Source organism: Anoplolepis gracilipes, chromosome 1 (genome assembly GCF_047496725.1).
Source record: "Anoplolepis gracilipes chromosome 1, ASM4749672v1, whole genome shotgun sequence".
Taxonomy (NCBI): domain Eukaryota; kingdom Metazoa; phylum Arthropoda; class Insecta; order Hymenoptera; family Formicidae; genus Anoplolepis; species Anoplolepis gracilipes.
Window position 1 is genome coordinate 6873597 of NC_132970.1, and position 12251 is coordinate 6885847.

The following is a 12251-nucleotide window of genomic DNA, read 5'->3' on the forward strand; positions in this document are numbered from 1 at the left end:
GTATGTGTCAAACGCGAATTTTGTACCGGTTTTTTCTTATTTCTGTAAATTTGCAATTTCGGGTTTACACTCCACGTCATGAAACCCTCGATATAATTTTTATAATTTATTTTTGACACATTATTTATAATTTAAATAGACATTTATTTTGATATATAATCTCAACATACATAAAAATAAACATTTAATAAAAATTTAACATTTGTGAAATATCAAAATCAAAATACATTTTTTAAAGATAGATACATATGTATTTTATAATTATTCGTTTTATTAATATTATTTTATCAACTTTCTAAATTTCTACATAATCATTAAACACTAACTCTTGTTTTCTTTCCTCTATTTTACCGGCAATCGATGATTCAAGAATCCACGTACCTTCAATTCCTGCTATTGATAATAATAAGTTAGAAAATTATTATATCGCGTTTAATTTTTATATTATTTTTGCTAGTTAGTTTAATTTATTTTAATAAATTCTAGTCTACTGTAGTTTCTGCTTAGCATATATAATATTTGGCACACAAATTATGTACAATTATATATTGTTGGTCCAATTTCGCATGAGAAGGAATAAAATGAAAGAAGATGATAATGCTTGATTAAAAACCAGGAGCAATAATATACAAAACAACAATGTTTTATTGGAAACAACATACAATCACGTGCCACGTATGTTCCTTATAAGCCCTTATCGTTCGCGCGTTTCGTCAAGGCGTGCATGCTACAGATACAAACGCTCCATGTTTGCGGAGCAATCCCGTTCGTCCCGTTTAAATTTCACCCTCGTCCTTTTGCCTCACCGCGAAACTTACGAACGTCGTCGTTCTGATCAGATTAAAGTTTTGTTTTTCGATACCGCGAGTCTTTCTACTTCTTGTTCTCTCTTGGATTAGAAAGGTGAGTACAATTTGTCCCAAGAGGCAGACGGGGGTAGACAAAAAAGAAGGAAAGGAGAAACCCTTATTAAATATTTCCACACGAGGATTCCGATCGCGAGGTTTTATTTTTAAGCCACGCTTACTAAAAAGCTAATCCTAAGAGATTCTCTGTTTACTAATCCTAATCCTCGACGACGAAGACCGAGAGAGTAAGGACGAGAGGATTCATCGAGCGAAGGAGGATCTTCCTTTACGGTACAAGTACACCGACGAGTACGATATACAACACACGAGTTCATATACTTTTGGTATATATACCACATACTTATATAATATCTCTAATTGTGATGTCACAGCAATCTTTTCGGTTGGCACAAAACGGCGCGACCCTAAGGTGTAACGCCTTTGGTGGTTTCGTAGTGTCTAATCTAAGGGTAAAAATTCCTTCTTTTCTTTTTTTTACGATGCGCTCCGAGCTTAGCCGTAACTATTTCGATGTAGCGATCAGGTGATTTCGATCATTAAATCTTTCATTGTACTCGCGCAAGTACACTTCTTGAAAATATTTCTTTTATATAAGACATTTTTGCGCTAAATACACAGTTTAATTAACAAAAGATGTAATTCTTTAAAATATTAATATATGTATAACTTTAATATATAATAAAATATTAAAAAAATTTTTTTAATTCTTTGATTAATAAAAACAAAATAATAATATTATACTCTAAAATTATGATTAAAAACCTAATTATCCTATTATATAATTTTAGCATATTAAATAAAATAATTTTTTGATTATCGCTAAAAAGTGGCGTTTTCTTATTCGTTGTATCGATCCTCGCGCGATGCAATGTAAGTTTTCACAAAAAATAATAAAAAATAGCATCAGTATCTTCTTGGCATATTTATATGACTTTTATATTTTATAATTTATATTTTAAAAATTTTTTGATTAGTTTAATAAGACATTAAGTAAGATATATATCTCAATTTATACCGTAGAAAACATATACATATAATTCAGGTCACAATATATTTACATTAATATTATTATAGTTTTTAGCTTAAACAACTAATTAATTAGAGAAATTGATATGATCTTTTTATCTGTAACATTTTTATCTGTAAAATTAATTTTCCTAAAAATTCTAAATTTTTAAATAAATAATATTTCGCTTGTTCTCTCCTGATTATATAAGATATTCTTATTTAAACAATTCACCTGGTAGATCGTAATCGAAAGAGTTTCGGCTAGCAATAGAAAGTTTGAAAGGCGAGGAATTTGAGTCCGACAAAAATGATGAAAGGAAGTCGATCGCTATCTATACTATCGGTTCGAAAAAATTCAGTGTAGATCTACTAGTTACAAGTATGAGGAATTCGCAGCGACTACCGTACTGGAAATTATTAAGGCCGCTATTTCATGTGTGCGCACAGTGATTTTTTTGGGGCTTCGCGCAATCTTTGATTGACGAATCGTTGTTGATGACTGATTTCATGTTGTTACAAGCATCACCCTTGTCATCTACATTATAAATAAATTTTACAATAACTTGTAAATTATTTAATTAAATGAATTAGAGTGATTCTCGAATAACTTTAGTTGTGTAAATTAACACAACAAACAGACTTTAGAAACTGAAAATTTGTACAATGTTTTGCAATTATTTATGACGCAATATATGACGTAAGTTTATATCTATCAATGCAACACTATAAAATGAGCTTAAATTGCAATAGCAGTAACATTGCACCACAAAATGTTTTAAATTGTTCTATTTAGCATTTAAAGGTTAATTAATAAGTGAACATGAATGAAGATAATATAAAATTGAAGTTAAGAAACGAATTATTTTCTCAAATATTAAATAATATTACATTTTTTTTATCTTATTGTTGCAAAGTTATTTTGGCTAATATATGCAATAATTTTTTGCCCTTATAGTGCTTTCATTTTTATTGATATTTACTCTCATTTTTACTGATATTCTTTTAATAACATAAAATCGTGAAAAAGAATTTTCTGCGCAAAAATATTATTTATTCTATCCGATTGAATTCTTTTTGCAATTCGTATGCTGCTGATAGAAACCAGCTCAAGTTAGGCAGTGTTTAAAGAATATACGTCGCTCGATGAAGAATACTGACTGCTTTAACATCACATTCGATATATAAAGGCCCACGGTATATCTATATATTCACATATAAAATCAATCGGTTAAATCGTAACGCGCGCGGCGTTTATCGTTTCAATAAACGCTGAAGTTAATTACACTCCGAGTCATTGGATGATATTGAAAGAAGCGACAAAGAACATATGTTACAATTTTTCCGTAAGATTAATTTCCATTACACTCACATTGATTCTCGACATATTCCACACATTGACGTTTAATAACCATTAATATCGATGAATCGAATCATACGATTATTTCATTGATCTTATTAGCTGATTAAGATAATAAGTCGCTAATTGTTGCGCTGACGTAAATAACGGTGCTGCATGATAGTGTACTTGTGATAAGGTAATGTAAGAAGGCTGTTGTCGGGACGTAAACATATGTGATAAGCTTTTTTTTCCATTCTCGAGATAAGGAACAATTTAAGTTCGAGCTCGTGAGTGCGCACACTTTACAACAATAGGAAAGGACCAAAATGCGAGACACTTTCATTTGTGAGGAGATATGGTCGCTCGAATTAACATAATCGTGGGAAGGAAAAGGGAAGCAAGCTTAGGAACGCACACGCAAAAGCACTTACCAGTGCGGATTTATAACAACAGAGACGAGTGTTTCGCTGTAAAGCGAAAAATATTTATACGTGTGGAAAGATTCTACATATGCAATCGCATACCAATGTACTCTGAAGTATTATATACTAGGATCTGAAATCCTTGTCATAAATCTTCATGTTCCATTCTAAATCCACGTGAGAGGATTGAATTTATTCCACACGCTCACACAAAGAAGCCTTCGATGTAAGAATGAAAGCTTGTGTGTGATAAAAAGTTAATGTATAATATATAAGAGTTTTATCTTTAAAAGCTTAATTAGAATTATATGGTGTACATGAGAGCTTGGAGCTGGCAGTATTGGTATAATCAGTTAATTAAAATACTCAAATATTTTTTTGCATATTTACATTTATAATTTATTAAATGGCTCGAACATCGTCTGTGTATTTTTCTACTTTATTTGTTTCGTATAAAATCTTTTACAAACCTATAGAAGTACCTATATAAATTCTCTGGACAGAAATTTTAATACTCTTAAAAGGAAAGCCTATTAAATTTGAAAATATGTGATATTAAAATAAAATATAAAAAATTATTATAAAAAATAATTTTATAAATTTTTATTGTATATAAAGAGTTTTAATAAAATTGAATAATTAATATAATAAAAACATTACAATTCGAGACAATTTACTCGAATGTAATAAGAAATAAATCTCTTTTTCAAAAGAGATTATATTATGCACATATTTCTTTGACATATTTAATACGTGTAAATATACAGCGTGGACCAATAATTATTAACACCTTAAATAACGATTGATATCTAACTCAGTTTTCATTAATTGCGAGAAATAAATTCAATGAAAAATTTACTTTTAATTTTGTTACATAAATGATCTTGTGTTATGAGTTTTGAATTTGTTTTCAGCCCTCTATCATGTTATAAAAAAAACATACCGAACCCATTTAAAAAAATGAAAATGACCTTAATATCTCCGCGCCTCCACCTGGACAAAAGTTTTTATCGGCACATAATAGCCCCCTTTGTATCGTGCAATTTTAATTCTGATTTTCTTTTAAACCTTACAGATTCGAAGATATTTAAGGTGCTAATAGTTATTGGTCCACGCTGTATAACAACTTTTAAGACCATCAATTGTACGAATGTCCGAGCACATAGAAACTCGAGCGACCCTGCCGGCTCCATTATTATCACGACTCGAATACATCGTGCTAATATTCTCTGAGAATAATTATCTCGACTTAACAACGTAACATTTCCTTTTATCTTTAACAACAACAATAACAATATGGTTTTCTCTGATAGCAACGTATTTCTTAAAATTGTTCGGATGACGAGAATTCTAATTCATTCACGTCTTCTAATTCATACGCGCACACACACACACATACACACACACACACACAAACACACACGGCGCACGATAATTAGTACGGATATTAATTAATGATTTTATAAGACTGAATGGGATGAAACGGAGTTGATCGTGAGTGTCTCGAAACTCTCGCGTAGGCTATCGAAACACGCTCCGAATTCTTTATTCTCCGCGTACACAACTTGACGTGCATTGCAAGCCTAAAAAATATAATTTTGTATAAAAACAGTAAAACAAATATAAAGGGTGCAAAATTTTTAAACATTGTTGTAAATTTTTTAAAAGAATATGTTTAGATTTATAACCAACATAAATAATCTAACATACATGATCTGATTTGTCTATTTTCGTAAAATTAACATATAATAATGCAATAAATATTTAAAAAGTGAGTTTATATAAAAATTTTGTAATAAATATTTATATAAAATTTCTATATAAATTTTTAAAAAATTAAATGAAGATTATATCAATATTAATATTTTATTTAGTCAAATAAGTTTATCTTATGTTATCTAATGTGAGAATATTTTGTTTTATTTAGTAATAAAAAATACTACAGCCTGCAATGCACTTTATAGCTCATACGAATTAATATGCGATTATGTACAGCGACATAGGTGTTAAAATCTTAATTCTAATTCGAATTCGATGCGCACGTGAAACTCGACTTTGTTTGGGGGATTCGATTCGTTACCTCGAATATTCGTGATTTTTTTGCGGATTGCCAGGACGTTGAGATTGCGACGACATTTGATCTTTTTTTCAAAATAAATTAAAGATTTATGTAACCCACAAACATTTACATATAAGTTCTAAATATATTTGAAAAAAAATATAAAAATAATAGTTTCTATTAATTAATCGCATACTCGATATAAGTCCTAATTTCAGGCACCGTCACAATGGTACAGATAAAATATTTCATATTTCACCAATTCCTTTTTGTTTTTTAATTTGTTGCATCTGCATTTTTATTTTAATATTGATTTAATTCATATATTTTTTTTCCTGTTTTTTTTTCAAATAATAAGTCCTGACACTCCGCGATACACGCGCATTGTGGCTTGATTGACCTCATATTTATATATTATATTTTTGTTTGAGCATATTATGTCTTCAAAGGATTCTTCTTTAGAATATTTCATTGTTGATCATATCATGTATATGCACATATATATACACACATATATATGTATATGTATATGTGTTGCGTCATACTACATTTATAATTATACCAACTCATTTACACTAACTTTATCCAATACATATGCTTAGGTATCATGTAAATATTTCATATGATACACATTGACATTTTCCATCAAGATATTGATTAAATTTTTCAATTTTCTTGGATTCTTTTTTCGACGTTTACGTCAACGATTCGCATCGACGTATTATGTTATGACATATATTTGGAAACTGGCATGAGTTGATACAAAGTTTAATGTTTTTTTAGAAGATTTAGGAATTTTATAACTATCTATTGCATTGTTGGTGCCTGAATAAACGTGTGCCTTTCTTTCTACACAAGTTACCTTGGTTCCAACTATCATGTAATTTTTTCATTGCAATTTTTATTCTTCACGCATTAGCGATTTTTTAAAATAATTATACACATATCTAAATCATTACATGTAAATACTAGAATAAAAATTACAAAATAAAAAATAATATATAAACATTGTTTTAAAAAATATTTAAAAAATAAATTCATGTAGAAAAAACTATATAATAATTGATTAGAAATTACAAATTAAAGTACAAACTTGATTCTTTTCAATAAAAAAGAAGATTTAAAATTACTTCAAAAAATTATGACAATAAAATAGACATCCAGAATAATAAAAGTATATATAATATTAAATAAAAATAAATATAAATTCACTAAAAAATTAGAATTGAAATAAACAATAGAATTTTATAGACAATATGCCCTATTTTTGCTTTTATATTATAGAAATCCTATTAATGAATACCCGTATAGAATGTATATTTATTTTTAATTTTGTGAAGATTTTTTGTCTATTAATGATTTATTTTAATTATAAAAATGCATGAATATTTAATTTAAAAAAATTAAATAAAAACTAATTGTCTCGATGAAAGATAATCGCGTATCAAAAGATTTCAAGTCTCACTTTGCTTCTATCGAAATGTTTCAACTATACTTCAAGGCGCCTGATCGATCAACCAGAGCGTAGATCTTTATTTGCGAGCCTCGTCCAGACAATTATAGGCACAGGTTAAAATTTCGAAAGGAATCTTTGCACGTAGACACTACGTGGGTACGATGCTTCGACATCGATGATACAATTCGTCGATTGTGCATTAAAAACAAATTCCATCGAATTCGAAGACCCGAAATCTGGCTTGACTATAGAGTGTTCCTTCGAGCGTCACAAAAATTCAGCAGTTTCTAAAACCGTTTTTCTCGCAGCAATCACTATCGCGCGAATACAATCGTCATTCGAATATGCATTTCCTCTTGATACACTTATTTCGAAGGACACAAAGGATGCTTGTCTCGAGGGCGTAACGCAAATGTCAACAATGAGTGCACTACCTCGAATTACAAAACATCCTCAAATCGCAGGCTTCTTGGTCGCTGGTGGAATCTCGATCATCGACAGGCACTGACGACTTTCCTTCTCTCGTTGTTTCGTCGCGCGTGCGATGACAGCTGAGAATCATTAGCGGAACAGCTACTCCGACCGCACGAGAGATTGATGTGAATACGACTCATTATTCGAAGCAGAAATAACAGAACGTGATTCTTAGATCACGTCATTTCTGGAGTCTTCAAAGGCCCGCCAGTCCGTCCACGCGCTTTCGCTTCCGGTGCTGTGCGATCGGACGACTGAAGGCAATCCTCTTATAATCACAGAACTGTCTCCATTTCGGCGATTTCTGTCCTAGTTGCGTCGTCATCCGGGATCCTATGGCAAGCGATAATTTATTTTTGCAAAATAATCTCGAACAAATCTGATATATCTCTAAATGACATAATAAATAATCCTGCGCGACGCAAGACTACTGACATAAAAAATTCAGAAGAAGGTAAAATTAAAACACATAAGATCATTATATACTTACAATTTCTTCATAAATGTGATAATATAAAACTCTGTACAAAATATATGGATTACTTCGTTATCGAAAAACAAAAAAATAGAGAACACAAAATCTGATATAGTATTTTAAAACATTTGCCATAATTTTTTTAAAAACGTATGTTTTATATTTTATAAATTTTATGATATCATATAATATTGTGTATCGTTTATTAAAACTAAAAAAGATAAAATTAATACTATACATTTAATATACATAAAAAAAGATAAATAAAATAACTAAAAGATTAATAAAAAATATCATTATGTTATTAAAAACTTTTTGTCTTATATTTTCCATAGTAAAATATAAGCTGAGAAGTGGCTTTTTTTAAACTCATTGTCAATATTGCGTAATTACTTGCTCTCACCTGTAAATCTCCGTGGGTAAGAATCTTTCGGCGTATTCTGTACTAACTACATGATTTCTGCTCATATCCCTTGGACGGGCGACCTCGACGGCGTCGATATACCTGAATATAAAAACAATTCGCGGATCATGTTATTGTCATTGTAACATCACGAAATTCTCCTATACACGTATATAAAGTAAATTTTGATCATGCTCTGTCTTTGTCCTCCACGTCTTTCTCGCCCCCGGTCACGGCGCTTTCCCACGTCCCAAATCAATTTTCTCTCCGCGTCGTCATCGTATCAGACATTATAGGTAATTAATCGACTAATCACCACAAGCTGTTACCACCTAAGTAATTACCTATAATGTGCACATTATAGGCATCGACACGCATAAGATGTCTATCGACTCGTGAACTCGCATGCCATGCTCTCGAACACATTAAAATAAGAAATCCGTGATAATAAGAATAATAAGAAAAAAATAAAGTGTGTGCGATAAATATATATACTTGATGCGTAATTTATGCAAACGCTCTACTGATCTACAGAAGCGAAGCAACTATACCTAATCTTCTTCTACATCTCTGTATATAAGTTTCTTTAGACGAAGCGTCGTGCCGTCGTCGATCCGCGTGACGCTCAACGTCTCTTTATTATTTTTTTTTTGTATGTGTATGTGTGTATCTGTACGTATTTCGTTTTCTTCATTATAATAAGGAAATAAAAAGTCAACGGAGATCACGCGAGTCTACGAAACAACAGAGCCTCGCGACAGAGATGCCAGATTCAAGATCAGTAATGTCAGATTCAAGACGCGCAACAGGCAACACGTCAATCGTAATAGAAGAGACAATAATGTATACCAACGATAACCGTATACACGTGAGCTCGGTGTTTCGGATAATAGAAAAGGATGGATATAATTTTCTGCTTCTTTCCTGTCCCGACAACAAAGGGGACGGCCAACATTATTGATTGGTTCTTGATACGTTAAATGATAACCGTTAAACGGTTTTTTTACAACTTTTTTGTATTATATTTATCAAAATTTTAACAAAAGTAGATATATTTTTTCAGATAACATATTAAATATGATACTTCTAAATAATTTCTTAGCTTAGTATAGGAAAATTAAATAGATATAGGAAAATATTAACAAAATTAAAGTCAATACACAGGAAAAAATTACCATACCAGACAATATGGTATAAAAAGCGATGCGAAATCTGCGGGATAGACTAGGGCAATGTAAGATAAATACAGAGAACATTTGACAAATGTAAAAAATTTTTTTTTTAATTTTAGAAATGAATAAAAACAAGTAATATACTTAAATGACAATCTATTATTATCTGACAAGAAATAAATATTTAAGTTATATATCATTTATTTTATTTTGAATATCGTCAGGTTTCCGTAACTTAATATATATCTATAAAATTAATTTAAACGTTTCTTTTTATCTATTCTGGGTATAAAAAGTATTAAGCTAAGAAATTAAAATTATAAGTTATTAAAGTCGCTAGTATTTGATTATAAACAACGGGTTAATTAAAAACGACCTGACTAGCCAAAATTATTCAATTTATTTACACGACGTTTCGACCATATGGTATTTAGCTTTTGTTTACGTCGTATTGTTTGTGACGCTGGTTTGAACGTCGTTATGACTATAACTAATAAACTTAATACATTGATTAAGCGTGGTAAAGACAGATTACATACTGACTTTAGAACTGATGTGGTTTATAAATTACAGTGTAAGGATTGCGATGCGCTTTACATTGGCCAAACAAAGCGACATATACGCACACGTATTAGAGAACATCTTAACAATATAAAATTACATCCTACCAATCAATCAGTCGTTAGCAAACACAGAGTTGAATTTGGGCATGATTTTGAGTGGGATGATCCGGTTATTTTACACAATGAAAAATTTATTAAGAAAAGAGAAATAGCTGAAATGTTTTTTATTAAGAAATTTAACTCCACGATTAATCTACAAAGAGATACTGAAAATTTAAATAATATTTATGACAAAATTATAAAGGTCGTTTGAACTGTTTTTCTTTTTAAATATTCACAGTTTTGTTCAAAAAACTCATGCTGACATGACGTGTCTCCTTGTTTGTGTTCATCTCAAAATTAATAACCATTGTTTTTAACTAAGTGACATATTTAATTATTCCATCATTATGTTCTACCTTTAAACATGCCCCATTGGATTTTTTCATCTCTTTCTTAATTTACGTGTGAGTAGACTAGTTTTATGACGCCTTTATGTTGTATTGTTTGGCTAAAATCTGGTAAAAATTGTATCCATATATCAATGTTTGATCCGTTATTTATTTATTTTCTTTATAGTTACACTTGAAAAGGACCACAACCATATGGTCGAAACGTCGTGTAAATAAATTGAATAATTTTGGCTAGTCAGGTCGTTTTTAATTAACCCGTTGTTTCTAAGAAATTAATTAATCAGATTATATTAAGATAATCATGAAAAAATATTATACAAGATATTTAATATTTTATAAGAAAAAAACATATTGGTATTTTCGTACAACTCTGGTAAATATATAGTACAAAAAAATTCCAAAAAACTATTTAATTCTTAATCGTATCAAGTATCAAGAAACAAGCAATGTCTCCCATCGTGTTTCATAAGAAAGAGACAGAAAACAATATATCCATCTTTTTCTGAAATTAGCTAAAGAGCCGAGCTCATATATACATAGTTTTTTTTGGTATGTATTGGCTCTTTTATTATGAATTAGCATATTGCACGTCTCACATCTGGCATCTTTGCCTCGCGGGATCGCGCGAATCGTAGCAATATATTGATGAGATCGGTTCCTGGAACGATCTTTCTCTACATCATCTCAAACCGATGAAATGCAGTGACGTAGGAACATATTACTGAATTTAAAAGTGTGAGTAAGCCAATCGTGTGGTGTGTTCTGTGTAATTATGTCCACAAAGCTTTAACGCTTTTAATGTTTGAAGTGTAACAAAAAAGTCTTGCCACAGTCCCCTTACAAAGCAATAGATCAGCATAGACTTTCCGATAGATTAAAAAAAAGATTTAACTTTAAATACTTGGTAAAAGCAAATATTTAATATACATTCAAATGTTTTTTGTAGGTAATGTTAGATATGTATGTGTATATTGTTATGAATTATCCAGAGATACAAGATAAAAAGTATGACACTGTTAGCAGGACTTCCTTTTTTCCAACACCATTTATAATTTATTAAACATTCAGATTTGTAACGTAAAAAAAATGTTATGGAGGACTTTAATAGAAGAGTATTTTCCTGAGTAGTTCCTACGTCACTGAATGTTCTTACGTGTGCTGTGGCGTTGCGGACTTACGAATCGAAGTATGGCGGTAGCGGATGTGGAGCTTCCACCGCCAATGGTTCTGGTTGTGAATAGCGGTCCGAGCTTTGGAAGCACCCTCGCCACCAGCCGAGACTTCCGGTTTTCCTCCTTTAAAAAAGCCGATGTGGATATGTGCCAGGGCTTCCTTCTCACCGTCGAACCACCAATTATCGCTTATAACATCGCCCAAATAAATCCATCCTCATTCGCTCAAGGCGACACCCAGTATATAATGCTCCACTTTCGTGAAAGTACTTTTTATTAATTTTCAAACGCGACGCACAGATAGATTCACTTGTCACGAAATAAGAACAGATTTTCCAATTATCTATGCAGTGAGTATATACCGCTTGAGACGAACAATATAATCAA

At 30.8% G+C, this 12251-nt stretch overlaps 1 protein-coding gene across 13 annotated transcripts in view; it reads right to left on the bottom strand.

Annotated features, from left to right (window-relative positions):
- Positions 1 to 286: 286 nt before the first annotated feature.
- Positions 287 to 12251, bottom strand: part of Nmdar2 (glutamate ionotropic receptor NMDA type subunit 2) — a 203625-nt gene continuing 191660 nt past the window's right edge. For 8 of the 13 annotated variants that reach the window (XM_072900943.1, XM_072900930.1, XM_072900936.1 and 5 more), the window contains 3 exons: positions 11871 to 11987; positions 8506 to 8607; positions 287 to 7960 (listed from right to left, as the gene is read on the bottom strand). In XM_072900943.1, the coding sequence (XP_072757044.1) occupies positions 7903 to 7960; positions 8506 to 8607; positions 11871 to 11987 (277 nt within the window). In that variant the 3' untranslated portion in view covers positions 287 to 7902. Of the gene's footprint in view, positions 7961 to 8501; positions 8608 to 11870; positions 11988 to 12251 lie in introns of those variants that run through there. The other 5 variants (XM_072900991.1, XM_072900952.1, XM_072901016.1 and 2 more) reach the window with 3 other exon arrangements.